The 25,869-nt window shown below is 50.0% G+C and overlaps 2 protein-coding genes across 4 annotated transcripts; both read right to left on the bottom strand.

Moving 5' to 3' along the window:
• Positions 1-1,714: 1,714 nt before the first annotated feature.
• TMEM184A (transmembrane protein 184A) lies at positions 1,715-19,704 on the bottom strand. Of its 2 annotated transcripts, XM_024207992.3 has the most exons (10): positions 19,621-19,704; positions 13,957-14,152; positions 11,388-11,645; positions 9,722-9,887; positions 7,760-7,850; positions 7,591-7,666; positions 6,372-6,463; positions 5,210-5,379; positions 4,847-5,044; positions 1,715-3,303 (listed from the first exon to the last, which is right to left on the bottom strand). In XM_024207992.3, the coding sequence occupies exons 3-10, from the start codon at positions 11,643-11,645 to the stop codon at positions 3,053-3,055; spliced, it is 1,302 nt and encodes a 433-aa protein (XP_024063760.1). In that variant the 5' UTR covers positions 13,957-14,152; positions 19,621-19,704; the 3' UTR covers positions 1,715-3,052. The 2 variants fall into 2 exon arrangements, with proteins under 2 accessions (XP_024063760.1, XP_024063758.1); XM_024207990.3 differs by lacking the exon at positions 19,621-19,704 and having other exon boundaries at positions 13,957-14,347.
• A 2,101-nt stretch (positions 19,705-21,805) lies between these two features.
• Positions 21,806-25,775, bottom strand: PSMG3 (proteasome assembly chaperone 3). 2 transcript variants are annotated; one of them, XM_024207994.3, is made up of 3 exons: positions 25,658-25,775; positions 23,772-24,004; positions 21,806-22,349 (listed from the first exon to the last, which is right to left on the bottom strand). In XM_024207994.3, the coding sequence occupies exons 2-3, from the start codon at positions 23,985-23,987 to the stop codon at positions 22,197-22,199; spliced, it is 369 nt and encodes a 122-aa protein (XP_024063762.1). In that variant the 5' UTR covers positions 23,988-24,004; positions 25,658-25,775; the 3' UTR covers positions 21,806-22,196. The 2 variants fall into 2 exon arrangements, with proteins under 2 accessions (XP_024063762.1, XP_024063761.1); XM_024207993.3 differs by lacking the exon at positions 25,658-25,775 and adding an exon at positions 25,171-25,276.
• Between the last annotated feature and the right edge of the window lie 94 nt (positions 25,776-25,869).

Below are 25,869 nucleotides of genomic sequence, written 5' to 3'. Positions count from 1 at the left end.
GGTTGTTTATTAGCATAAGAGCCTAGGACTCATTTGTGAGCAGAGGCAGCTTTCTGTTTAAGATATTTCCTAGGTCTTTGTTCTCCGTGCATGTTCACCACTGACATTAGGTCACCCTAATGAAAGAGCAGCAAAGAGTCCAGACAGACCCCAAGCCTTGTAAGCAGTGGGTCATGCCTGCTGTTTAAGGGCACAGCAGCCACTAGCATTCAGTCTTACACACAGGGCTGCTGGCCCACTCTTGCCTTTGGTGGTACATCAGAGTGACTTCTTTGAGAACAAAAGCTGGCCTACATCTAATAAATGAGGGCTTGGCCACAGTAGACAGTTGTCATTGTCTGTGGCGGGACTTGCACCTGCTGTCAATAGAGACGAATGCCCTGAAGTTCAGACTCCAGGCAGGGATGTAAGTTACATTAAGTTTATATTCTTGTGCAAGTCTTTCTCCTAGCACATTAGGCAAGTGCTTTAACAGCTGTGCTATAGTCACCTTTGCTATCTGTCCTCACCCCAGTGGTTGAAGCAACCTCTGTCCCAGCTCTGACATGATTCCTACCCCAGCTGCCTGGGGAGTAAAGACCAATGTGTTCAGCTCAAGTGACTTTGTTGCTCATGTTGCTTCTTTGATGCCTGTGCTGTAAAGCTTTGTCAGTATCTGCACAGGGCACCTGGTCATGCTTGGCAGCTGCTCTCTTGTCATGGAGATAGACCTAGCCAGGCAGCAGAATGCTCCTGCCCCTCCCAAGACTAGATTTGCTGCACGCATGAGTCCTGCATAGGGCTCTAGTTATACCTCCAAACAGGCAGCTACTTCTCCAGCTGAGCAGGCAGAAGCAGTGCTGGAGATAATCAGAGGGAGCCACCAGACTGTCTCAGCTACATGCGGCTGTTAGAGTATTGCGATCACAGGCTTTCAGTGAGACGGGGAAGCTTCTCAAGTCTGCTTACTACTGTCCTGGCGCTGCTGCAAAACACTCAGCCCAGTCTGAGGCTGGCCTCGAGGTGGGTGTAACCTCTCTGAAAACTCCACAGCACAAGAAAGGAGGTAGAAGGGCTGCAGAGGAGAGCACTGTGTTCTTCCAGCCTAGAAGAGGTGGTGTGAAAACCAGCGAGATGGGAGGACTCCCCAGCAGAGCCAGGGCATCATGGTACATTTCGTCCATGCAGGCGTTCCTGATGCCCCAGCTGCCATAGTGTCAAGAGGCCAATGTGGTGCTTCTGAATTTACGAGTGTCAGTGTTGGATGGCAGAGAGCTGCTGGATCACATCAGAGGCCCTCCCCGCCGGATGGGCAACAAGGCTTTGCCAAATGAAGTGCTCATTGGAGCGGTAATAGAAACATCCATTTATTAGGAAAAACAACCACCTTATAAATAGTAAAATGTGGGATTGTTAAGTTACAATTTCCACTTCTCAGGCTCAAGGGATCTCAGAGCTGGGAAAACGGCTGGATTTTTAAAAAAGGGTCCACTTCTAAACAGAACCATAAGCGTTAACTGTACATTTATTACATGGCAGCAACTTTGAGGCACTATAGGTCCTTTTAAGACACACAAACTGCCCCCTGCCCCACATGAACTAAGACAAAGCGATGCCAACACCCAAATGAGTTTCCAGCAGGCATTCTGGTAGGAGAGAGCGGGTATGGACAGAAATTAGTACGGTTCTCTTCAAAGATCTAAAATACAGGTCTGGTGGGATGTTATAGGAAGTGCACTATCCACTGGTGTTCAACAGAGGGGAATTAATCCAGCTGATCCCATATTAGGACATTTGTCTCCCAGAAATGGCATTGTGCAGGTCAACAGCAAAAGGGCACGGGCCTATTTATATTTCCCTCACCAGCTATCCTAGAACAGAGCCCCTCTGTCATTTTAGGTTCCCACCTCTGTTCACATAGAGGACATGGCCTCTTTTAAAAAGGTGCACATGTGACCCTAGCAATAGATCGGTATGTGATCAGTGTAACCCCAGCAGGGCAGGGGTTTGCACACACACTTCCCACTTATGAACTTGGGTTTGTGGTATTTAATTTTTTTAAAATAGTCCTGGTTCTCTCCCGTCTAAATGAAGCCAAGTGCTAGGCATTAACATAAAGCTGTTTCTTACATTTAAGGAGGGTTGCTTAATAGCAAATGTTTTCAAGAAGAATAGTTTCCAGTAAGTGAATTCCTAACCCTGCCAGTCACAGTCGTGACAGTTCAATTCCCTGAAAAGCAATGTAATAAGCCAATTGGAATCCATTTCAATTTTTGATCCACTCCAAGGTGGATCATAGTCCTTTTACGACACAAATAAAGAGGTTCCCCCTCCCAGAAGCAGTACAGGTAGCAGCAGTTTAATTTCATTTTAGCCCCTTCCTTGGGGATTATTAAATTTTAGGCAGGTAGGTACCAGAAAATAGCTCATTAATTCTCCCTCCCTCCCTCTCCTACAAGATCCCTGAGATTTTGTTCTCCCTAAGTTTTAACCAAAAAAACCTTTGGTAACTTTCAAAATGTCAGAGCAGGAGGCGATGTCCAGCTGACTTCCCAGTCTGCTCTTCTCCCCGGAGGCTTGAGAGCCGTTCATCTTTTTACTTAGGCCAAGAGTCACGATACGCAGAGCCGTTCTCTTCCCCTCCTTGCCCTTGTTCATAGGCGAGAGGAAGAGCTGGACTCCAGCCTCCATCTTGCAGCACTGGTAGGAACTCTCAGGAGTCCTGGTTGCTTCCTGTCACATCATTCCCACAGTACCGATACAGATGCTAGTCGCGCATCAGAACACTGGCAGTGGGGCAGGTTGGTGGACAGGAACCACTGAATGACAAAAGTATAGGGGCCTAATGGGAATAGAGAAGAACCAATCTCCAACATCAGCAGGGACAGGGCAGCAGAAGTCAAGCACAGTTCAGCATCCCACCCCTCTCTGGTTCTTGCTTCTTTCCTTCCAAAGCAACAGCTGGTCTTAGCTTCTCTGGTCCAGGTCTGTTGCTCTCTCTTGGCTCCAGTCAGATTGCAGAGACAATGAGTTTTTAAACCATCTCCCGTGCCGCTGTCCTCTCAGCTCTCACCTACAGTTCATCGTCTGAGAGCATCAGCACTCTTTTCTCAATGTTTTTGCTTCTTTTGCTATTTTGCCCGTCAGCTTTGGGTGCCGGGTGCCCAATCTGCCCAGGAGTTTTTGTCTCCGCCTCCTGCATGGACTGCTGGGTGTACTGCTGGTATGTGGGGGAGAAGTTGTGGATGGCATCCTGGACAATGTCCTGAGGGCTCATTGTCTCCTTCAGCCCACTAGAGATGCTCTGCATTGGGGCCACGTTTGCTGAAAGCAGAGAGAATTGTTATGAGTGATCCACTTTTAAAAGGAAGTGCCTCGCTAGACAAGGCAATCAAAGCACACTGGACACATTTGATTTTTTGAGTGGTTACGTTTTGATATGCTCTTGTAGAATTTGAGATGAGTGAGCGGGTAACGCGCAACAGAAATCCATTGCCATCTAAATCCATCCACAGATGAAAAGTTCTGTGTCATGGTTAAATGGACAACTAGAAATGTGGACCAAGATTTCCCACCCCTGCTCTATACTCCAATCCTAGCAAAAAATTAAAGCTTAGTGCTTTTCTTCAAGCCATGAGCAAGTACAGCCTACGTGGACGCTAGCAGGTGGGCAGCATGCAGAGATACAGCGCGGTCCAGATACGAAGGGTGAAACACCTTTTCCAACAAAGGGATAAAATCCATCTCCTTGCATGCTGCCCACACCGAGCCAACTGCTCTGACTCTCAGGAGCCCAGAGATCACAGGCAGGTCAATAGCCAGTGAGAGAAAAGGATGCTCTGAGCAGAGTAAACCTTTCTCTAAGTTTCCTAGGGAGGCCATCCCTGCAGGATGCACATCCCACGGCACCATTTAGGTGAAGGGTTTTGTTTGCCATTCCTGGGGGAGAGGAACAAGAGGCCAAACTAGTCCCTTCCCCAACTCCACCCCTTTTCATTCTCTTGCACATTCAGCCTTTGGAGTTTGCAAAGGACCCAAGGCCACAGAGCACACAAAGGACCAGCCAGATACCTCCCCATTATAAAGAGTCCAACTCCTTGAAACCACTGCCACCTACACCACAGGACCCCAGGGCACGGAGACCCTGCTCCAACAGCAAGGGCTGGATGGGAAGTCTTCTAAGGCCATGCTGCTCCTCCATCAGCAATGCCGGTCCTTACTGGAGTAACACAAGGCTTCCCTGTTCCCATGGGAACCCAGTGTAGTAACTGCAACATTCCCATCTCTGGAGACAGAGGCCAGTCATGGGATTTGAAGTGAAATTTGGTGCTTGGCAGGAGATAACTCACCAACTTGGATGAAATATCCCTTATAAAGAGGATGCTATTACAGAGAACAACTGTCAGCATGATTACAGCAGCACCCAGGGGCCACACTCTATATCAGGGCTCTGTTGTGAGCAGCAACCAGGTCTTCATAACACAAGAGCGGGCAGCCTAGTTCAAGGCAAGAAGCCAGGACAACGAGCAGTGGGAGGGAATGGGAGAGGGACTCCACGACACATTTCAAGAGGTCAGCTACATGCACAACTGGACGGTTCTGGATCCTTTTTGACACCGGGTGTTTCCTGACAACATTAGCTGTAATATTGGCAATACTCTGTCCCAGCAATCCCTCCTGAGAGGGCTCTTCCCAGCCATTAGCAGCTGCCTGAAGGCACCATGGGGAAAAGAGCCTAAAGGGAGGATTTAACAGCAGAGAGCCAAGTGGCTTTTAAGGCTCTTTACTATTCGACTGAGAACAGGATCCCCTCATTGCTTACATGCCTGGGGACCCTGGAATGTAGATGGCTTCAGAGGGTAATTACCTGTTGAGTTTTCCTTCTTCTCTCTGTATACCTGGCAGGTAAAGGCATAGCGCAGAGCAATGGCGGCAAATAGCATCTCAATGCAAATTATGAAGTTCTGGTAGCCGGCAGCTACCGTCCCAGCTCCCACCTCCTTCCCATCAATGATCTGGACCTCAGGGATCACCCCACACTTCTCCAGGATGGCCAACAGCATCCCTGTAAAGAGACGCAGAAAGGGGGTCAGTTCTGGTTCAGGGCATCCAGTAGGTTGTACGGCTACCACGGGTCCTTCTGCCGACTCCCAACTCGTTGGGTGGAGGGATCAGGTGCTGGGAGAGAAGAAGGACCGTTCTCCCGGAAACCTCAAGCCCTAGGACTCACCTTGCCAGAAGGAGAGGAAGATGACGGCCTTGATGGTGAGGAACTTGAGGACTGGCTCAAAGGGGCGCAGGAGCTCCAGGGTGGCAAAGTAGAAGAGGAAGAGCGCGTAGAGGGCCATGCTGACAGAGAAGTTGTAGATGATGGTGATGTAGAGGTATCCGCTGTGAATGCTGAAGAGAGGGAGTTACTAAGCTGGGCTGCTGGAACTACGCCCAACCAGAGATCACACTGGCAAGTCGCCAGGAACCTAAATGGAACAGGCTGCAGCCACTCCTCATCTGCAACTCAGAGGCTACATGGAGCCTACAGAGACCCAGATCAAGAGGGAGTGTTACATACTGGAACTTATTCTCTCCAGCTGCAGCATCTCCTCCCCACTTCGGATAAAGGCACCTGCAGCCCTATTGCAAGGGGCTGCGTTTGGCCAGGTGACAAGTAGCATACAGAAACACAGGAAATTGCTACCATGGTGGCTCACTAGGCTAAGGGCTCCTTGGTAGCAGGATGGGAGGTTAGAGACCCAGAAAGATCTTGGTCCAAAAATTAAAGTGCACAGCTAGAACGAATACAGTGGGTGGAAACCAGCCACAGTCTAGCCCTGGAGTTAGAGGAAGAATGGTAGAGGCCAAAGTTTGTGTATCTTCCCTTGATTCTGAGGCCTCGCCCCCTATTGCAGATCTGTGGAAGGCATGCAAAGCCCTCCTCACCCCAGAACACCCCCCACCCATGGCCATGGTTACAATCACAGGGCTTAGAGCCCTTAGTCATACCATTTCAAGTTCACGCACAGGAAAGGGCAACAGCCCATCTCTCCCCATTCCAAGGCTTGTCTGGGCCCTGTTGCTCCTGGGAGCTAAGATTACCATAGACTGCAACCCCCTTGAGCATTCGCTGTGCTAGGAAGAGCGCAATGGAAGAGCGGGGAGGGGGGTCCCCAGTAGAGCACAGTGCTGATCCAGCAGCCCCAAGGAAGAGCATTTAATTTCCCCATATCTGGTTTTCTTGTCCCCACCACTCTCAGAGCAGCTCCCTTTGAGGAAGAGTGCCCTGGGGATTTGGGAGGGGGGAGGGGAAATGCCTCTGCCTGTTCTTAGAGGAGAGGACTTATGCAGCCATCTCAGCCCACGGGGAATGGGCTGTCCCATAGTCCTCGCAGTCTCACTTGAAGTCGCCGTCATGGTATTTCCCGAATGCCTGCAGGACAATGGTGACGATCGCCATGAGGGGCTTCACAATGCAGAACTGCAGTGTCGCCTGCAGCAAGAGAGAAGACACCACGCTATTTCCAGCTCTGTGTTGGAGAGAGATCCCACCCTGCTCCCACCGGAGGCACTCGCTGTCCTCCCAAGGGCTGCTGGGACTGCAATTCACACATTCCCACTCCACCTGATCCCAAGAGAAAAGAACTGAGTGTGAACTGGCCCCTGCCGCCCCCAGGATGGAGAGCAAGGAGCTCTGGCATTCGGGGGGAAAGAAAGAGATTCCTCCCTACGGAGCAAGCACTTACACCACTAGCAAGGGATGGCCAGCGATACGGAGTGAAATAGACCAGCCCTGAGCAAGTGGCATGTCTGCAGCCACAGTGCGCCTTACTGGCAGGATCCCTTCCCCACGTGCATCCAGCCTTCCCTGGCATCCCAGTGAAGTGCTCCAACCCAACCAATCCTCCCCCCCACCTGCCAGGTCTCTCTGTGGCCTTCCTGTGCCAAGAAATCCAGTCCTGTCAGCTAAAGCCTGCCCCTCATCAACCCCTCCCCACTCAATACCACCCTCCAGGTGCTCTGCAGCTTTGGCAAGTCTGTCTGTGCTGTACATGCCGTACTTTGCACAGGGCCCCTAGCCCAGAGGTTAAATGTTCTTAAGGAGCTTCCCCCTGGGCTCATTCATGAGCAGCGCAGTAAGGAAGCAGGGCTGTAGCCCCATGGGATTGTCATGAATAGCAGCAAACCCATTTAGGATACGTAACTGAAGTTACCCTCCCCTCCAGCCCAGGACAGCACCTGTACAGATACGTGCCAGAACTTGCCTGGTGGTAGGCGCCTTGGGTAATCAGTACCAATGGCTAAAGGAGACTGGGAGGATTAAAACAGGATCTAGGCACCCCAGCGGGAGGGGACCCTGACTCAGCAATGAGTCAAGAGGCAGAGCACATGACATCAAGCACAGCTGATTGCTGCTGGCTAGGTGCCTATTGGACTGGATATGCTGCCTCACCTTGGAGGAAAAAAAAATCAAGAACTCAGGAGCAGGAGGGAAGCATGAACGCCTCCAAAAGGCAGCGGGGGAGAACAGCCTGCCCCGAAAGAGCCCTGCAATTTGATGGACCAGGGCTCTCGTTTAGCCTTAATCTAGGAGCTAAACAGTCCAGGCCAGAGACCAACCTGCTTGCAGAATCTGAGGAACCCAATGGAATAGGACATTCCTTGCAGACAGCAGGTCCCATAAAGGCAACTGGACCTAGAATCAGAACACAATGAGAATTGGCGATGTTGGGCCTAGAGAGAAAGCCAGTGAAGGGGGCCAAAGAACGCGATAGGGACTCGGACTTACGCGATGGGCTTCCCCCGGATCTCAGACATGATGGTGCTCTCCCCTCCAAGGTACTCAAAGCAGAGGCTCAGGAAGCTGTAGATTACAAATGCTGACAAGACAGAGATGGGCACGTGAACAGTGGATTGACAAGGCAGGGAGGGACTCATGGAAGGGCTACGCACATGCTACTCATAAGTATTATTAGTTGCTTTCTGGTAGTTAACCATGTCCTGCCTTCTGGGGAGGAGTCAGGGAGAGTTTGTTCTGCTGGTGTAGCAATCGCAGTGGGAGAGCTCTGTGGGTGGAGCTTCCTGAACTAGTCTGACCTGTAATCAGCTCATTTCCTTGGCAGCTTGATCATCTAGTTGAATTAAGTTTCATTAACAAACCCAATTTGTTATTTTTCCTCATTCACCTTCAGACTCTTACTCCAAACAGTATAAAATGCAATGGTGTCAACCAACCAACCAACCAACCACTTGAACTCCAGTGGGCTTAGGGCTCAAAACGACCCAGTGTCACCTACTTCTTGGTGGGTCCATCCGTTTCTGAACGACTCAAACCTTCACTTTCAAAATATTGCATTTCTGCCACAAATGGTTGGATTAAAAAAAAAAAAAAAATTCCTTCCCAATACAATGTGGAGAGACAATGCTGTGTTCCTAGGGTGACCAGACAGCAAGTGTGAAAAATCAGGACGGGGGTGGGGGGTAATAGGAGCCTATATAAGAAAAAGAACCAAAAATCGGGACATCTGGTCACCCTATGTGTTCCTGAGCCTGCAGACAAACTATAGCTCTGCGAGGTGTGATCGGTCCCTGTTCATAGGCCTCTTTGCTCCCTGGCTGGACTTCCATTGGGCTCTCTCCACCTGGGATTTTATTTTATTTAGATTCATGCAAATGCTAAAAGACGGTGCCTGTTCATACGCACCGGGTGCCGTTGTATTTAAATTATCATACACAAAATCCCCAAAGCCCGTAAGTGCAGCAGTACCATTTAACATAACCCATTCCTAGTGAGCCAAGCAACTTAAAAACCTCAACCCCCCTCCCCTGGCAGAGCCAGCCAGCTAACAGGCACATGCAGCGTGACTGGGTATCTCAGACGTTGCAGATGAGAAAGACCCTAGAAGCTCATCTAATCAGGCCAGTCAGCTAACCTGGGAGGGACTGCACAGTATACTCCTGTTGAAACTGATCACTGAAGAGGGAGGCAGCGTTCCCCCACCCCCAGGCAAACATCTATTAAACTGCTGGAAACACAGACTTTGCTCTTGACATATTGATTGCATTGCAGGGAGTCTGACCTCTGGGATTTGACATGAAGGGGGGCGGCTGGCGGTATCCACCCTTGGAAAAGGATTGGAAATATTTGCTGTTTGATAAAACCTAGCACAATCCAGAGACAAAAATTCTCTTCTTCTGAAGTATTTGAGCCACAGGGATAATGGGGGCTATGGCCGTTTTACTCTTAGCCATCTCTGGCAAGGTACTGCTAGCTGCCCCAGGTGGGACTCCAGAGGCAAGTAGTCACCTCAACCCTCCCCTTCAGTTTGGTGATGAAATTTTACCAGGGGTTCCCAGGAACATTCATTTTCCCACCCCCACTCTCAAGAGCCTTCTCCAGTGCATCACTGCAGCTTAAGGGCCCATCTCCATTCAGCATCAGTTTTGGTGACAGGGTGAGGAGTGGATGTTGATTGTTTCCATTGGTCTCTATGACGACAAACCCAAGAGTTACTATCAGGCAACCTGCAACCTGAAAATTCTCCCTGGGTTCCCTCTTGGACCCTGAAACACTGTGATCTGATTTGTGGGTGGGGTGGAGGGGGAGATGCCGAGTCACGCTGATGTGGCATCTTGTCTAGCTTCCACTGGAAGGGAGACACAGACAAAATCCTTGTGCCCTCCATCACAGGTTCCTCCTGCACCATTCTCCTCCCCACCTCTACCATAGACGCCTCCCCGCCTTGCTCACCTTCATAGCAGTCACGCACAGAGTTGAAGTACACGTAATACTGGTGACTTCCAATGAGGAGGAGGCTGAGCCAGGAGTCGAAGGCGTAGATAGGCACAATGAAGAGGATGCGGATGATGTAGCGCTGCTCGTTAGGAATGGTGTAGTTCCTCAGGTGCATGTAGATCTGGGGAAAGGGAGAGAGTCCGGGCAATGTAGCGACATTAAGAGATACCTGCCGAAGAGAAGCCTAGAAGCAGACCTGGCAACAGGCCATCAGGCCTCCGCTTTGCGGGGGCAGAAAGGAGCATCCCTAGGCAGTTTTCCAGTCTTCATCTCCCTCTTGCTCACTTCTGACTGTAGATCTGTTTCAGGGAGCAAGATCTCTTGACACCTGAATCAGAATCCATCCAGATACCCTGCCAGACTCCACCCGCCACCACATGGTCCTTGCAACCTGCAGGAAGCACATAACACATGCTGCCAAGACATCATGCCGAGGAAATCAGAGACTAGCATTCCTGCAGGGAGCAAGTGCAAGCGTGGGAGGATTAATCCCATTGGCTAGAGGCATAAAATCTCCACACAAAGTACTGCCCACACCTCAGTCCTACCACCAAGCACCCTGCTATTCCCATCCCAGGCCCTCTACAGCTTTGCCAATGCATTTTAAGTCCTGACCTGTTACATAGAATATAGAAGTTTAGGGTTGGAGCACATCTCCTACTCTTTCAGCTTGGGACTTCTAAGCAACAATTACCAAGAGTACAAGAACTTTGCTGTTACATAGGGGGGGGGGGGGGGGGAGGATTCCACACCACAAAACAAGTGGGCTGAGATCAAATAACTCATTTAATTTGTGACCCCAACCAAATTTTAAATTTGAGTCTTCAGGGTGAAGAGTCAGTGTGTCTACCCCACTGCACCACCTGGCCCAGGAGTTAACTGCCATACGAATACCAACGCTGGGCTAATTCATTCTGCTTTCAGCCACACCAGTGTAAATCTGGCGTAATTCTACTGGTTTCAGTGGAGTTACTCCAGATTTACACCTGCATACCGAGAATTGGGCTCTGTGGACAAATATTTCAGTTAAACCCACAGAGGAGACACGGCCTCAGCCAGCCGGTTTCACGTGTTAAGTGGGGAATGGGGACATTAGGAAATTCAGACTCCCCAGAAGGGAGAATGGAGGACACTCCCTTAACCTCAGAACTGCTGACGCTCTAGGAACTGTTACAGCTCCCTTCTGGGGTAAGCACTTCAGATAAACACAGCGAGGAAGGGCGTGCAGCCAGCCGCTCCGGGGAGCTGAAGGACAAAGTCTGCTCTATCAAGCTGTTAGCATCAGGTTTGAAAAGGCTGGACTCATCCCTCCCTGTAACATGCTGGTCTGAAATTGGCAGAGGCACCTGCCCTAGACACTATAATAGGTGGGAGGCCATGGCCAGGAGATAGAGATGTTGGCTGGAAGTAAGGGAAGCAGTTAGAGACAAGGAAATAGTCTGTAACTAGCTCAGGCATGGAGGCATTCAAGAATCCTGAGATTCAGTTGAGGCCCTGAGCAATGCTCAGCAGCTCCCGTTCCCTACCTCCCCCACCCACCCCAATGTGTGCATGCACCCAGGTGACAGCGCGCACCCAGATCCAGGGGAACACCCCTCTCCCTGCAGAGCCCTGCCCTTACCTGGTGGATGGTGAGAATCAGTGCTGACCACACAAAGATTCCGGAGATCACCTGCGCTGCCGAAGTGGTCAGGAAAATTTGCTGGCCATCTCGGGAGTAGTTCTGGAGTGCCCTCAGCGGGGAGTCGTCTTCAGGGGAGAGATGGCTGGAGTCTGTCAGAGGGAAGATCCTGGTCTGCAGCGTGCTGCCAGCCATGCTGGTCACGCCTATCCCACCCTCGGTGGAAGAGGACAGGTCGGTGTGCGTGGTATTGCTCATCTGGCAGAGAGGAGAGAGCAAAGGTAAATACAGCAAGGAAGGCGGTTCGAGAACAAAGCAGCAGACAGAGAGGGGGCAATGAGCAAAGGTAGAGCAGTGAGCAGCAGCAGCAGGAGGAGGAATACCAGGAGTCAGTATGAACTGAGCACAGAGGGGCCGGGGGAGCACAAGGAGAGGAGAGAGGGAAACAGCAGGGGAAGCACAAAGGGAAATGCTCAGCAGACGAATAGATGTTTTGATCCCTGACAAGGTCTCAGGCGTTAGCCCTAGAAGCCGCGATGGGCAGACAAGTTGGGCTAACATTAGAACCTTTTCCCAGTAGCCTTCCTCTCGAAGCAGGGATTTACTGAAATGCACAAGAAGCTCTCAGAGCGTCTTTCCTAGGCTCTGCCCACGGGAAGGGGGAAATATTGCCCACAAGGCAGTTCTCTGGGCACTTCCAGACAGACTCTCATGGGCATCCCGGGGCTCTTACAAGAAAACTGGTTCCCATCAGACTGCCAGGCCCACTGCACAGGCCCATGTGGCCCAGAGAAGCAGCGGCTTTTGGGTTCTTCTCCAACATGGAGGGTCACCCACCATCACTCAAGTGTCTCTTAAAAACCAACCAATCACTACATCATCTGCTTCTTCGCTCCTACTGAGGAGGATGCCCACAAAACCCCCATGAGCTCAGTAGAACCACCTTGAAGAGCGGAGCCTCCTGTACGCAAGAGTCAGCTTGGTTCCCTGTCTGTCCATCCCTGCTTCATGCGCACACTTCCTGGTCTTTCCTCCTGCTCTTCCCCGGCAGGGGCTTGTCACACATTAAGGAAGGAAAAAGGTCTCCTTGCACCTGTGCCCACAGGAATTAGTCTCTGACCTGCTGCTCAGGGTCCCCTATGATCCATTTCCCTTGCCAGTCAGGATCAGCGATTTAAGGGAGGGAGCAATGACTCCGTCTCAGTCAATCAATAGAACCTCAACCCTTTCCCACTCAGAGACAGAGGTAGAACCTTGCCAATAAATCATAAAGGCACCGATTGCCCAGGCAGAAATTCCCGCTTACATGCTGTGCACGTATCACCGTTGCCTTGGGAATGCACAGACTTGTGGCTGCCTGAAATTTTGGCTTCCCTTCTCCTCAGTGGTCTAGCGCCAGGAGCGAACACTGGTGCTACCCTAGAAGCCAGAGGACTAGCGCTGCCCATGGCTCCCAGAGCCACAAGACAAGCAAGAATAAAAGCTGCAACCATTTCATGGTAGGATGTGAGAACAGGAATCTCTGGCAAACTACCAACCATTTCCTGCAAGATTCAGAGGGCACAGAAGATCAGGGAGCTGACATGAGCTCTCTGTTCAATCTCTGCCCATCTCAGATGGTTTCAAGACAGCAGCCTTAGGGCCAGGTGACGCATAGAAAAACCTCAGGGAAAGCGAAGTGGCCTCATTCCACTACAGTTCTAAGACACAAAGGGCACCTTGATTCTGCCCTTGGCTGCAATTCCCACTGTGTCTATGTATCCAAGATCAAACTGGAATCCATGTCTCATTTTTAACACTTAAAATAGCTGTTCTACCTGACTCTTGCGTACAGGAGGCTCCAACGCAGAGGCAGCTGCATTTCAGTGGTGCTGTATCTCATAGCTTGGCAAGCACTTTGGGATGCATGTAAAAATTCTATTTTGCCAACCCTGAAGCATAGCAGAAATCTCTCAAGACTAGAGTCCTGCAGTCCAGTTGGGGCCTATCAGCCCTTTAGGAAATCTCCACCACCACCAGTCACCACAATAGAGTCACTGCTGTGTCTGGTAGGGTTCCCCTTCTCAAGCCAGATCTCATAAAGGCAAAGAACAACGTATTTCCAGAGCAAACAATGGTCAGCATGTTCTGGGCACCACATCTCTCATGTCTGGACACACAGAGAGGACCGATCTCACAATACACTTCTATTTATAGTGGGGCCTCAGACCCAAAGGTCTCCAGACACCCCAGCTGCCATCTTTGGCCTTTCATTTCTTCAGCTAAACTGCTTGTGTAGCACCCTGTATTCCAGGAATCCAAATATTTTAACAACACTTAGCTTTTAAAAAAGTCTTTATCAAGTTTCTCCTGTAAATGGATAAATTAATAGATTTCTCCATTTTCCCCATTAACTAACTGCATCTCCCTGAAGCTAACCCAGAAGTTTTGTTTGCCCAAACTCCCACAGGCTAGTGGGAGGAAGGTTCCGTGTTAGAGGTTGATCCCCGCTATTAATAACTATTTAAATAATGATAAAAGCAAGAATTCTCCACGCAACTTCCTTTTCCGCTCCCCGCACAATTCCTACCTTGCAGGAGAGGAAATTCAGATGGTGTCAAGCCAACAGCCACATGCACCAGTGACTAAAAATATCTCTTCCCCCCCATTGACAGGGGAAGGGCTGGGTGAGAAGAATTCACATGTAAGTCGAGAGGTCCCAACTGCAGGCAGTATTGCCACTCACATTGGCAAAGGCTCAGAGTTCACGCCCAGAACATCTGTACCTGGGAGAGGGAAAGAAGGGAAAGAAAGACAGGTGGAGTGAAGGAGAAGATCGAGTTACCAAGCAGTCACCTGACTGCCAGCTTTCTCTGTGTAACAAATACATTGTTGGAGTCACAGCTCATTTCTAGCCCCCAGGGTCCAGGAAGTAGGATTCAAGGGAGAGCAGGGAGCTGTCCTTTGGACAAACTGATACACCAGAGACCCTGCCATATAAACATTAACAGGATGGCACAGATAGCACGGGGTTCGTGGAAACGGGGAGGAGGGAGTAAAGATTGTGTTTGGTTTTTAACAGCTATGCCCTTCCTTATTTGCTTTGTGATCAGCCCTGGAACAGCCTGGTACAGTAGCTGTGTGTTAGTGCTTGGACAGCTGGTGGTGACCAGGCTGGGTCCAACCCCTCCTGCTTCCTCTGGGAAGGGGTGAAGCAGTTTTATGAAGCGATCCAAACGCAGACAATATTCCACCTCAGGGAGGGAAAGCCTCAGTGCCTAATCTATGAGGCATTGGTATATCTAGCAGGTTGTGATGACACAGGGAAGCAAGAGAGCCATATTACTAACTAGTCCTGTTTCTTCTATCTGCAGTGAGTCAAAGGAGGAGATGCACCGTAGATATCTCGACCCAGAAGATGTGCCCACTAAAGCTGTGTCAGGGGAAGGACAAAATGGTAATGATTTATGGACTGTATTGTAGTACCTAGGAGCCCCATTCAAGGGCCAGGACCCCAGCGTGCTAAGCGCTGTACAAACACAGAGCAAGAATGGCAGTGTGCACAGATTCTCTCCCCTAAGCAGCTCCGGAACAGCTCCCACCCCTTTACGTGAACACATGTCTGAGGCAGGAAGGCCATATGGGATGGAGAGCCATTTCACAACCCCATGCCTGCTGGGAATCTGTATGGACAGCCTCAGCTCCACCAAGCACGGTGCTGAGAGCTTTGCTAGACACGTGCGGATGCTAAAAGCAGTCTTGAGGCACAGAGAGCGCCTGCTCCACCAATTGTGCTGGTGAGTTTCCACCTATTTATTTGAAAACTGCACACTGTTAGAGAGTCTCAGGGCTGCTCTATAGCGTTTTTACTTTGGTCACTGAGTCGCACGCTCAGAGGAGGGGGGAAAAACCTCCACTCTCCAAAACTAAACAGGATGCTACCTTTAAGGCCAACTGACCCTAGGCACTTTGGCCCAGATCCTTAAGGCATTTAGGCTCCTACCTTCCATTGATCTCAATGGAAGGTAGGAGCCTAAATACTTTTGAGACTCTGGGCCTCCATCTTCCTGCCTGTTCTCCAAACACTTAGCTTCTTCGATTCCGCTCTTTATTGATCCAGAGCCAACTGAAGTCAGGGGGCGTCTTCCCATTGTCTTTGGCTCAGGCCCACAGACCTTTCAGGATAATGGAATCCTTTCTAATAGATGACTGGGCACCCACGTAGGGCCGTACAAATGAAGAGAGTTCTACCATTCAATCTGAAGAGCACCATAACACGGAGCACATGGGTGCACATTCCATCACAGTTCATCAGACTCCTAGGGAGAGCGAGGAAAATTTCTGAAGCTTCTTATTAAAAGCCAAGACGACTCATTCTGATAACACAATTAATCAAGAGAGATGCATCTCCCTAGCAAGCAGGGAAGGAATAGCATCATGTGCAGCCTGAAGAAGAGACAAAACACAACAAGAGACTCTTAAGAAAATAGTAGAGGAAAATGTTGCTGCCAGGCCTCTAGACAACACAACATGCCCCTCCCAATCCTCCAAATACTCAAGAACATTTGGGAGGCAAAGCTGTAGGTATGAGAGCAATTAACAAATGGACAAAAAAAGGAGATTGGCACACTTCAGTCAGAGCTAAACTCCAGATGTGTTTCTACTCTGAAAAACAACTCTCAAAATGGCATGGAGGGGCTCCATACTTGTATCTCAATCAAATCTGATCACTTTATTTTTCTAACAGCCAGTACCACAAACTCATCCAAGGCCCAGGCAGTCCAGCTGGGTTATTTCCTGCTCATGAATCACCTCCTTTAACAAACATGCAGATCACATCCTGTGTTCACACCTTTACAACCTCTGCTGCCCCAATTAGTCTTCGTTACAGGTGCATAGGTGAAGCATGGCTGCAGAGGAGTAACGGAGCAGAATTGGACCTGTATTATCAGCATCACGGGCAAGGATGGGTGAGAAGGAAAGAACCCAGCCTGCCGTATGTCAAAGTGATCTGGGTAAGACTATCAGATCCTGGGTTCATTGGGCTGGTAGTGAAGGGATTGGGGGAGGGGAGGTGAAGGAGGCACTTTTCACTTGTAAGATGAGAAAAAAAAGATTTGGAATTGTTGACATTTGACAACAATGAGACCCCCCCCCCCATTCCATTTTAACAGATACTTAGAGCAGAATCACACTTTCAGAGGATACAGCTCTTGCTCCAGCCCCCAGCATCAGTAAAATAATTAAGGCCTACATAAATGCAGTGGCCTTTTCAGCCCTTCAAGGATGGTTAGGTTATAAGTAAAATGTGTTTGGTCTCATCCTACTAACCATCTTCACACACCTCACAACTGATTTGACACAATTAGCAGACTGCGCCTCAGGACTGAAATACCCAGTGCAAGTGGCAGCTTTCTGTCTGCCCTGGGGGCCTGCACTGAAGCAACCCCCTTGGTGCCTCTGCTATCCATTGCTTGAATCAGGGCAAATCTCCAAAGCAGACAGGCCTCTAGTCCCAACTCCATCACCACAGGCCAGCCCCTATCTACATCCACTGTGTCAAGTCCGTTCCTCCATTCACTCACTTCCAACTTTTGTTTCCTAAGCCGAAGGCTGGCCCAGGCCATGGAGCCAAATGGAAGCCACAGGAGGCCCCTGCCTCAGAAGTTTCATCCAACAACAGGCTGAAATGGCAACATGATATTTAGTGCTCACGCCCCAGTGCCATAGGCTGTGGAGCATGAACTGAGCTCTGTGGAGATAGTAGTACATACCCCTGAGGCCTCAGGCCAACTCTCCCTTGTATTCAGCCCTCACTGGAGCCTATTGTAGATTCCTGCTCCCCCGCTTTAACAGGAAACGTTTCTCTACCACCCCACAAAACATACATCACTTCTTGGCCCTTTCCCTATTCTCCCCCAATCCCTATTCTTAGCAGCTGCACCCTGGCACATCAGCAGCTCTCTGGCTTTGATCTTAGCCAGCTGATGGAAAATGTTATCAATAGGTTTTATTAGCTTTCCTAGCCCAGGCTGAAAAGGAGTGGGAGCGACAATCGGGAATAGCTATGATTACATAGCCGTCAATCCTGCTGAGATTACTGCTGTTGTAGGACTTAATTAACAGTTTATAACAACACTCATTAAAAACAAAAACCTCTGCATAGTGCTGAGTTAGAATTCCCAGCTCTGGAATGTAATTAGATACCAGCTGTGCTGGGTAACTGGTCATTTCCAAGCAGCTAAAGACCCATTTGCTTCCAAAACAGAACACAGAACAGCAGGAGAGTTTGGGAAGAAGAGAACTAATACAGCAACTAAGCAACTCATACCCTTGACAGACCATATTAAAGCCTACATCTAATGGAGGCTAGAGCTTAAACATGTCAAGCTATGTTACACTGAATCAAAAATTCCTTCAGTGTAAGACCACCACTTTATGGAAAGCAGGAGATGATGATACTGCACACCCCGGTGTTCAATCACAACTAATATCACAAGGCAGCTAACTCATCCCAGAACAAACAAATCCAAAATACAGGTAACTTCAATTACTGGGGTGACCCAAGGACAGAATTTTCTCTCAATCCTAACTAGGAGGCGCTCCTTGAAGTGTGGTCTAGTATCTTGAACATGGGATCGTGAGCCAGGGTTTGTGGGTTCCATTCCCAGCTCTGCTTCTAACTCACATAGCCTTGATCATCTGTAAAATGATTATAATACAGGTTTCACCTACCTCACCAGGCTGCTGTGAGGCAAAGTTAGGGTTTGAGACACTCCAAAAGGAAGCATGACATATTATTCAAAGTCACCCCATAGATACCTTCTGGTTCTGATGAGTCAGTGCAACTGAGTTTCAGCTTTGAAATTTCAATCTCTTTTATACTGTATATTAAAATGAAGTCTACATGGAACACAGCATATCAAGGCAGGATATTACTCATGCCTGCAGCTTGCACCTTAATTGCACCCTTCAGAGTTGGGAAGGATAACAGAACTCCCATCAATAAGCATCGCACAACTGAACTGTTCCTCGCTCAAGCAGGCACTTTTTACAACGTATCCTACCGCTGAATGGAGAAAAACCAGTCCTACTTCCCACGGAACAAAGCAGACACTTTCCACTGATGAAAAAGAACATGCCATTCACCTGCATCAGTCTTGCTACACTGCCATCACATGACCTAGAAGGAAGTGCCCTTTAACCTACTACTAGACAAATGCCAATATAAGTGAGGCACTAGATATGCCCCACCCCAAGCCTATGTTTGCTATAGATAGGATTGGAAAGCTCCTATCAAGCCAGTCACCAGCAGAAGCACAGATCTCTCCTCTTAGCACACAGGTCGAGTTAGCTGGGTTTCCATGCTAGAGTCTCTGCCATCATTTTCAGGGCAGCCCGCCACGTCTTCATCCCTAAACAGATCCCATGCTTGACTGGTGAATGGCATAAGATTTTAGGGGATTGTCTTCCCCAAAGTGCTGATTGCAGAGGCAAATTCAGCTCAGCCACGGGGATCATCATCCAAAAAGAAGCCAGCTTTCAGGACTGGGTGCATCATAGAGCTGGGTGGGGGCTGTAGACCAGGCATAGGCAACCCTGACAGATCTGTATGAGGGGCCCTGCAATGGAGTTGTGGAGAAGGTTGCTGCAGATTAGAAGCAAGGGGCATTGGCGGAGCTGGACATAGGGGCCGGGTACAGATCTAGCCCCAGGGGCATTGGCAGAGCTGCATGCAGCCCTGAGGAGCTGGAGAGCGCTGCAAGTCAGGATGGAAGGTCTCTGCTATCAGGGTAGGGGCTCCCTGCATCCCCCAGGTGGTTAGTTTCCAGGCCCCAGAGGCATCCAGCTCAGGCCAGACTGCACACAGGCCCCCACCCCTAGGCCGCAGAGCCAGGGCGTCCAGCTATGCCATGGCCCAACCACTTTTTGGCTGGTCCACACCTGAGGGGCGCTGTGCCCCAGCTCACACCGCCACTCACTGGGCTTTGGGGCTCACGGGCCAGGCTGCTGGGGCAGGGCCCTGAAGGAGGAAGAGGAGGGTCAGGCGTTGGTCGGGGTGTGTGTGTGGAATCTGTGCCCCCCTCCTTTCAGTGGCGCTCCGCAGCCCCTGCCAGCCTGCACTATCTCGGGGCAGCGCTTCCCTCCGCCATGCGCGCTAGATCCGGGAGGGGGCAGGGGACTCACCGGGCCAGCTGCTGCTCCCGCCCCCCGCCGGGCCAGGGCTCCACCTGAGCCTGGCGCCTCCACTTACCCCGCCCGAGCCCCCACGCGCCCGCCCAGCGCCTTGCTCCGGGAACCGATGCTCTTCGGAGTCGCCCTGCGGGGTCCCTTGGCACCTGCCTCCCCATCCCACTGAGCACCTCCCTCTCTGGCACCTCCACCTGCCTTCCCCCCGGAGACTCCTCCCCCCGGGGCCGGTCACCGCCCTCTGCCCTCCCGCTCAGCTTCTCCTCTTCGCTGCACTTTCGGGGAAGTTCGGCGGTGTCTCCTCCAGCCCCCCAACTTCGCTCCCCCGGTGCCTGCAGCCTTCCAGAAACTCCAGCCGTGCACAGATCCTGGCCGGGCTCCCGCCTGCCTTGCCCCATACTGAGACAAAGCCCCCCTGTTAGCGCTACTCGTTCCCCCTCTCCCTCCGCGCCCGGATCCCTTGACAGCAGACAAGGCAGGTTTGATTTCCAGACTCCTATTTACAGAGTTGCAGAACTTACGTTTCACTCTGCCACGCTTCCCTGCTGTTTCATTTCACTCCTGGCTCACAGCTCCTCCCCCCCCAAACCCCTAGGTAATCATCATCCCTGCCCAGCCCCACGGTTACTACACCCAGCAACCCCAGCCTAGGACTGCCCCTTCGTTGTTCCCATGCTCGCCTACCGTATTTTGCAACCGTTGGGATCTCGTAGTAGATCAGTGCACGATAGCCATCGAATCCTCTGGCTACTACCTAGGAAACCAAACGGAAGTGCCACTTGCATAGGGGCCAACGAATAAACACCATCTTCACTCCGTAGGCTGGCAATATGGCTTGGAAAAGTTGGAATTCGTTTGGAGAAGCACAATTCTTGGCCCTCGCAGGGAATGGAATGACAAGCAGGGAGCCTGCCTTGCCGAAAGGGCCAGGGCCATTGCTCAGTTTATTGGGGTACACACCTGCCTTTGAGTCACAGCGGTGCATAAAGCCCCCATGGATTTGTTCACACCGGTCACCTGTCTCTAACTTAAAACATGTAGGGAGATGGTAAAATACCAGCCTAGTGGACTGCCGCTTTAAGGACCAGCCAGTTGGCTTCCAGCTTCGGTCTGCCTGCAGAGGTGCAGATGTGGTGATAAACAGCATCTCTTAATACCTATGGTGGTTGGCCCTTGTAGCTTCTAGGCAATTAGAACTGATTCTCTTCAGAGGATAGTGGTACTATTGTGTATTGTCATGGTTGGTGGTGCAATTCAGGTTCAATTTGCATGATGTCTTTATTCTCTGAGCTGGTAGGGGCTGCAAGTACAGTAGGGGCACAATGTTCAAATGTTCACTACTGGGAATTGATTTGTATTTTTCAGTGGAAATCCCTAAATCAGTACAGAAATAATATTGACAGACTTTAGCAGATCTTCCAGTCCTCCTTGGTCAGAACAATAGGAAGGGAATGCAAGTGGGGAATGTAAAATGGGGGTGGGGGGGAATTTTAGGATTATGACACAGATGCAAACCCCATGGCTCTGGGAAATAAAATTCTGAAAAATGCAATTAATTGCATTTCGCTTAAGGGGACACTACAAGCCTGATGCTTTTAAACCTAACTTTTAAAATTACACTTTCTGATACACAATCCTTTCAATAGTATGTCCTGATATTTGAAAAAAAATATTAAAAATGTGTAAGGTTTTCCTACTCCTCTACTGATGTTTATATTTATAAGGGTCCTTTCAGCCAGGGAGAAACAGACTAGAGCCCCTCTCTTGCAACTGGATCTAGGTAGGTAAGCCCTTGTGCCTGTATGGAGCCCGACTGAAGTCAATGGGGCTTCAAGCAGACACAAGCATTCACCAGTGAGGATCCAACTGCAGGATCAGGGCTTGACCTATTCAGTGAAGCTCATCATCACAAAATAAACAAACTGAAAAAAAGAGACTAATATTTTGGTTTGATAATTTCTTTCAGCGACAGCGATGTTAAGTGTTACCCGTCACTACAGTGGGTACTTTATTTCAAACAAGTATAATTTTCAAGTTGATGGTTTCTCTTTAGTGGCAGAAGACAGGGTACCCCACCATGGTATTAACTCACTCACACTGTCAACACTTACAACTCTTTCCCAGGGACCCTAGTCAAGTGTCAAAATTTATCCCTATTTTAAACTGCATACAATTACCACTGACTTTATTCTGACTCCAAATATTTAATTTAAACTGATCATCATGGGGAATAAACAGGTAACATTAAGCATCTGCCACTGTGTATTTTTATTCATTCTACATCACATTTTACACTTTGCAGCACAGCGTTTCATTGTTACGTTGCTTGAAGCCATTCACTTCTCTGGACATTGCTGCAAAGCCACGGGCAGTTTTCCAAATATACATCCCCCACCCAATGTGATGGAAATGAAATTTCATTTTGTATTGAGAAAAAAATGTTCTAACTTCACTGCTTAACTGCATGGGCTCCAAACCCAACAACAACAGCAAAATCTCCCAAAGTTCTACATGGTAGAGAAAATTCATGAAATCTTCAACAGGATCCAAAACCAGCATAAAAGCATGTTTTGTCCTTTTAAATAAACAGTGGTAGGTCACTGACCCAGGATCCCTTCCTTGCTTCCAGACAGCACAGCTTCACCACACTTGGCAACTTCGGATCAACTCCTGCAGCGCTTTTATTCCTTCCATGCTCTTGTCCTTCAAAGCTATAGCCAGGAGAACAGGTTTGTTCCCAGCTTCCTGAGACACAAATGTCACCAGGTTTTTAGCACAAACATGGATGAGGGGCTGAAAAGCAAAAAAACACAGTCCTTCAGTTCAGAGAATCTTCCCACTCTATTCATTCACTACTAATGGAATGCTCCTGGAGTATCTTTTTACTAAGCATATTAAGGATTTATCTACACTGGACTGAAACTGGATTTGCTGACATGTAAATGTAAAGATAGCCAGGTCTTTACATTCACCACAGACTTTGAAATGGTATTTTAGCCCTTGGTTAAAGCCACACAGTGATTTTGATAGAATAATGTAGACTTTAAAAAAAAAAGGTGAGGCTAAGGGCATTAGCAGGAGAAAAGGGATATAATTCCCTTTAATTGGGGTTTCTCTAACAAGTATGCCCAATTTGTCCAGATTTTACTTACATCCATCTTGCTACATATATTTATCTGAAGTTTATTTTTGTTTGATTTTGTTTCAACACTGGTTTGTGGGTTTTGGCAGCATGCATCACCACGAAAGGCTAGACAGGAAGTACTTCGTTCTCATGTTAATCAAAGTTTTCCTCAAGGTTGTTTAGATTAATTAATTAACATACAATACAAAGGAGCAGATAATGGACATACATGCAAGACTCGGGGAAATGATTTCTCCCATATGTAACAGGAAGAGCCACTAATTAACAAAAGGTAATATCAGAAACTGAATATGCTCTTCTGCTCCATTTTGACAAGTGCAAATCACACCAAGGCTGTAACCATCCTGTCTACAGGCAGACACGACACATCCCACATGTAGGAAAGAAAGCCTATTATTGAAGGGTGAGAACTACATAAAGATGAGCTGCTAAGAGGATCAGGAACCTGTCACATTGCTGAGTGTTTTTTGTTTTTGTTTTTTCCTGTTTGGGGTTAGCAAGCAACACAAGACAGTTCTAACTGCACTGTAAAACCAGGTAATCTTGCAGTATTCTGTAACTTTATATTTAGTGTCTGTCTAATTGATGTTTTCCAAAATATATTATTGTTTTCTCTTGTTTCTGTAAAATAGTCAATGAGAACTCATTTTAAGCCAAAATGAATTGCATAACTGACTTATCTAGGGGGGTGGGTGGGAGAGGCAAAGGTTTGGAGAAAAAGAAGTGGTGGGATGGGAAAACTGACTGGGACAAGCACCTGAGAAAGGTTAGTGAAGGCCATTACACTTGCTCCTGCACCACTGAAGTCAATGGGAGCTGCAAAGCACCATAAGAATAACTGGGTATGAAGTGACAGATCCCATATATGCCTTCAGTGTAGATTCAATTAGACATTTGTTATGTTAAATGCCAGTTGAATGCCCAAGCTTTATTGATGAACCACTCCTCTCCTAGTACAGGATTCTTTAATCTTACCACTGCACAACTACACATCAGCTGCTTAGCAGCCTCAGCGGGCTCGAATTTTGAATTCCCCTTCAATCTTCAGGACCACATGCTCTGCTTTGTACCTCATCTGTGCCCAGCAGCACTTTTGTGGTGAGTGAAGGTTTGCTGACGTCATTGGCTATTGTGCTGGGGTCCACAGAGACGAGCGTTCCCATCTTCCCATACTGCGTCACCACCACAAGAATGGAGTTGGAGAAGGCCGTGCACACCACCTCTGTTGGGACACCCCTCACCACCTCCTCTCTCTGCTTCGAAGTCACAATAGGTTTTGCTGCCATGGCAGAGGTCTTAATTGCTGAGTAAAATAATATATTAGTATTAGATATAAAAACAGTAACTAAGGGCCATAAAAAGGCTTAATATTTTCATTAAATTTAAAATACCTGTTAAGTTGTTTTAATGATATAAATATGCCCAGAGATGTAAGCAACAGGTGCAGCTGTATATAAATAATCAGGAACATCTGAAGCCTGGGTGTATCTGACTCAGAAGTGAATTTTAACTGCCCATCATTAGAGAGCTACACTTAGGCTACACATACAAGTTGCTATTTATAGGTTTTTATGCCATTCATAGTTTGACACTGATTACAACTGTTTTTGTGTCACATACAGCAGATCATATAGTCCTATTAGGCTTGGGTCCTGACTCCCAGAGCGAGGTCTCCTGGTTCCTGGTCCCCACTAGAGCATGGTTTCTCTCAAGCAGTGGTGTAGCCAGCATGGGATATTTGGGTGGGCCCCGATTTCGGGTGGGGAGGGCAATTATGGGAGGGAGGGGGACGGGGAGAGCATGAGGGATGGGGGCCCACCTTCCCTCACCCCCTGCAGCTGGGTGATGGATGGACCTTTGGCCAGGGGCTCCCCGGGGACACACCCAGCTCCACTCTCCAGCGCGCACTGCCAGGCCTGGCTCCCCCAGGCAGTGGGCCTACCTTTTTTGAAGATCTCTTATACCGCTGCCGGACGCCCGCTCGTTTGCCCTCCTCCCATTGGCGGATTAGCCACTGGGCCAACCCAGGCCCCCGGAAAAATGGGCACTCCCGTGCCCCCATCCACTCTGCCCATCCGACGCTCCTGCTAGGGAGCGGGATGGGAACACCAGGGCTTTCCCCATTCTACCCAGCCCCGGCAGGAGTGCCAGGCAGGCAGAGTGGAGCAAGACCCGTGCCCCAACCTTGACAGGAGTGCAGGGCAGGTGGGCGGAGTGGGGCAAGCGCTGGGGCCAGAGCAGAGCTGTGGGGAGGAGGGGTCCTGAATGTTAAGTGTGTGGGCTAAGTGTCTACACCCCTGCTCTCAAGATGGACCAAATCCAGAACCATTTTGCCAAACTTCCCTACCCAAATGTTGAGGATTGGGATAAAACGGGGCTAGTAGAACCACCCGGCTTGTGCTTAAGGGCACCCCTTCTTTGGAGCCTGGCGTTCCCGGGCCAGTGATTCCCATTCTGCATCCGTTTTACCTTGACCGGAATCCCGGGGGAAGACTTGGGCTGATCTCTCACAGCCACCATTCGCCCAGTGTCTCTCCTCTGTCCTCCTAACACCCATTGCTCCCCCCGCGGGCGGACGGACCGAGGCTGGGTCGGGATCACGCCCCTATCCCAACCCCCGACTGGAGCCAGGCGCAGGCTCACACCGTGATCCCACCCCCAGACTCAGGGCAGGGTCAGAGTCACACCAAGATCCTGCCCCGAGGCCTGGCCGTGGAGCCCTGGGCAGGGTCGCGCCCACCACGATCCCACCCCCGGGCTGGGCCGTGGAGCCCTGGGCAGGGTCGCGCCCCCCATGGACCCAACCAGCTCCAGCTCTCGCCCCGCCTCCAGGCCCAGGAAACCGGGCGCCATAGTAGGGGCCTGGGCCCGGCCCGCCTGGGAGGCGAGACCAGCCCGGGGCCCGCCCGGGAGAAGGCGGCGACCGAGACCAGGGCCTAGCCCGCACCGGCCTCACCCTGGCAGTTCCGCCGCGTCCTCCCCTCTCCTGCCCGGCGGCTCCCTCGGTCATCGGCCGCCGCTGCTCCAGCCGAGCCCGCTCTCCGCACTGGGCGCCGCCGCTGAGTCACTCTGAGCCCGCCCCGGCCTGGGCGTCACCCCGGGCCCACCCCAGGCCCCTCCGAGCGGGGAGCCTCCCCCGTGCGGCCCCACGGAGCGGGGAGCCCCCCC

This window comes from Terrapene carolina, unplaced genomic scaffold (genome assembly GCF_002925995.2).
Source record: "Terrapene carolina triunguis isolate 2854851 unplaced genomic scaffold, T_m_triunguis-2.0 Scaffold93, whole genome shotgun sequence".
Lineage (NCBI taxonomy): Eukaryota > Metazoa > Chordata > Testudines > Emydidae > Terrapene > Terrapene triunguis.
This window is presented reverse-complemented; position numbering and strand designations above follow the sequence as displayed.

Coding starts and splice junctions, on each gene's coding strand:
- TMEM184A (XM_024207992.3), bottom strand. CDS start 11,645: ATGAGCAATACCACGCACACCGACCTGTCCTCTTCCACCGAGGGTGGG. Junction 5,380..6,371: donor TACCATGACGGCGACTTCAA/GTGAGACTGCGA, acceptor CCCTCTCTTCAG/CATTCACAGCGGATACCTCT. Junction 5,045..5,209: donor CTTCCTCTCCTTCTGGCAAG/GTGAGTCCTAGG, acceptor GTCTCTTTACAG/GGATGCTGTTGGCCATCCTG.
- PSMG3 (XM_024207993.3), bottom strand. CDS start 25,258: ATGGGTGTTAGGAGGACAGAGGAGAGACACTGGGCGAATGGTGGCTGT. Junction 24,005..25,170: donor CCCCCGGGATTCCGGTCAAG/GTAAAACGGATG, acceptor TATTTTACTCAG/CAATTAAGACCTCTGCCATG. Junction 22,350..23,771: donor TGCTGCTGGGCACAGATGAG/GTACAAAGCAGA, acceptor TTTGCTTTTCAG/CCCCTCATCCATGTTTGTGC.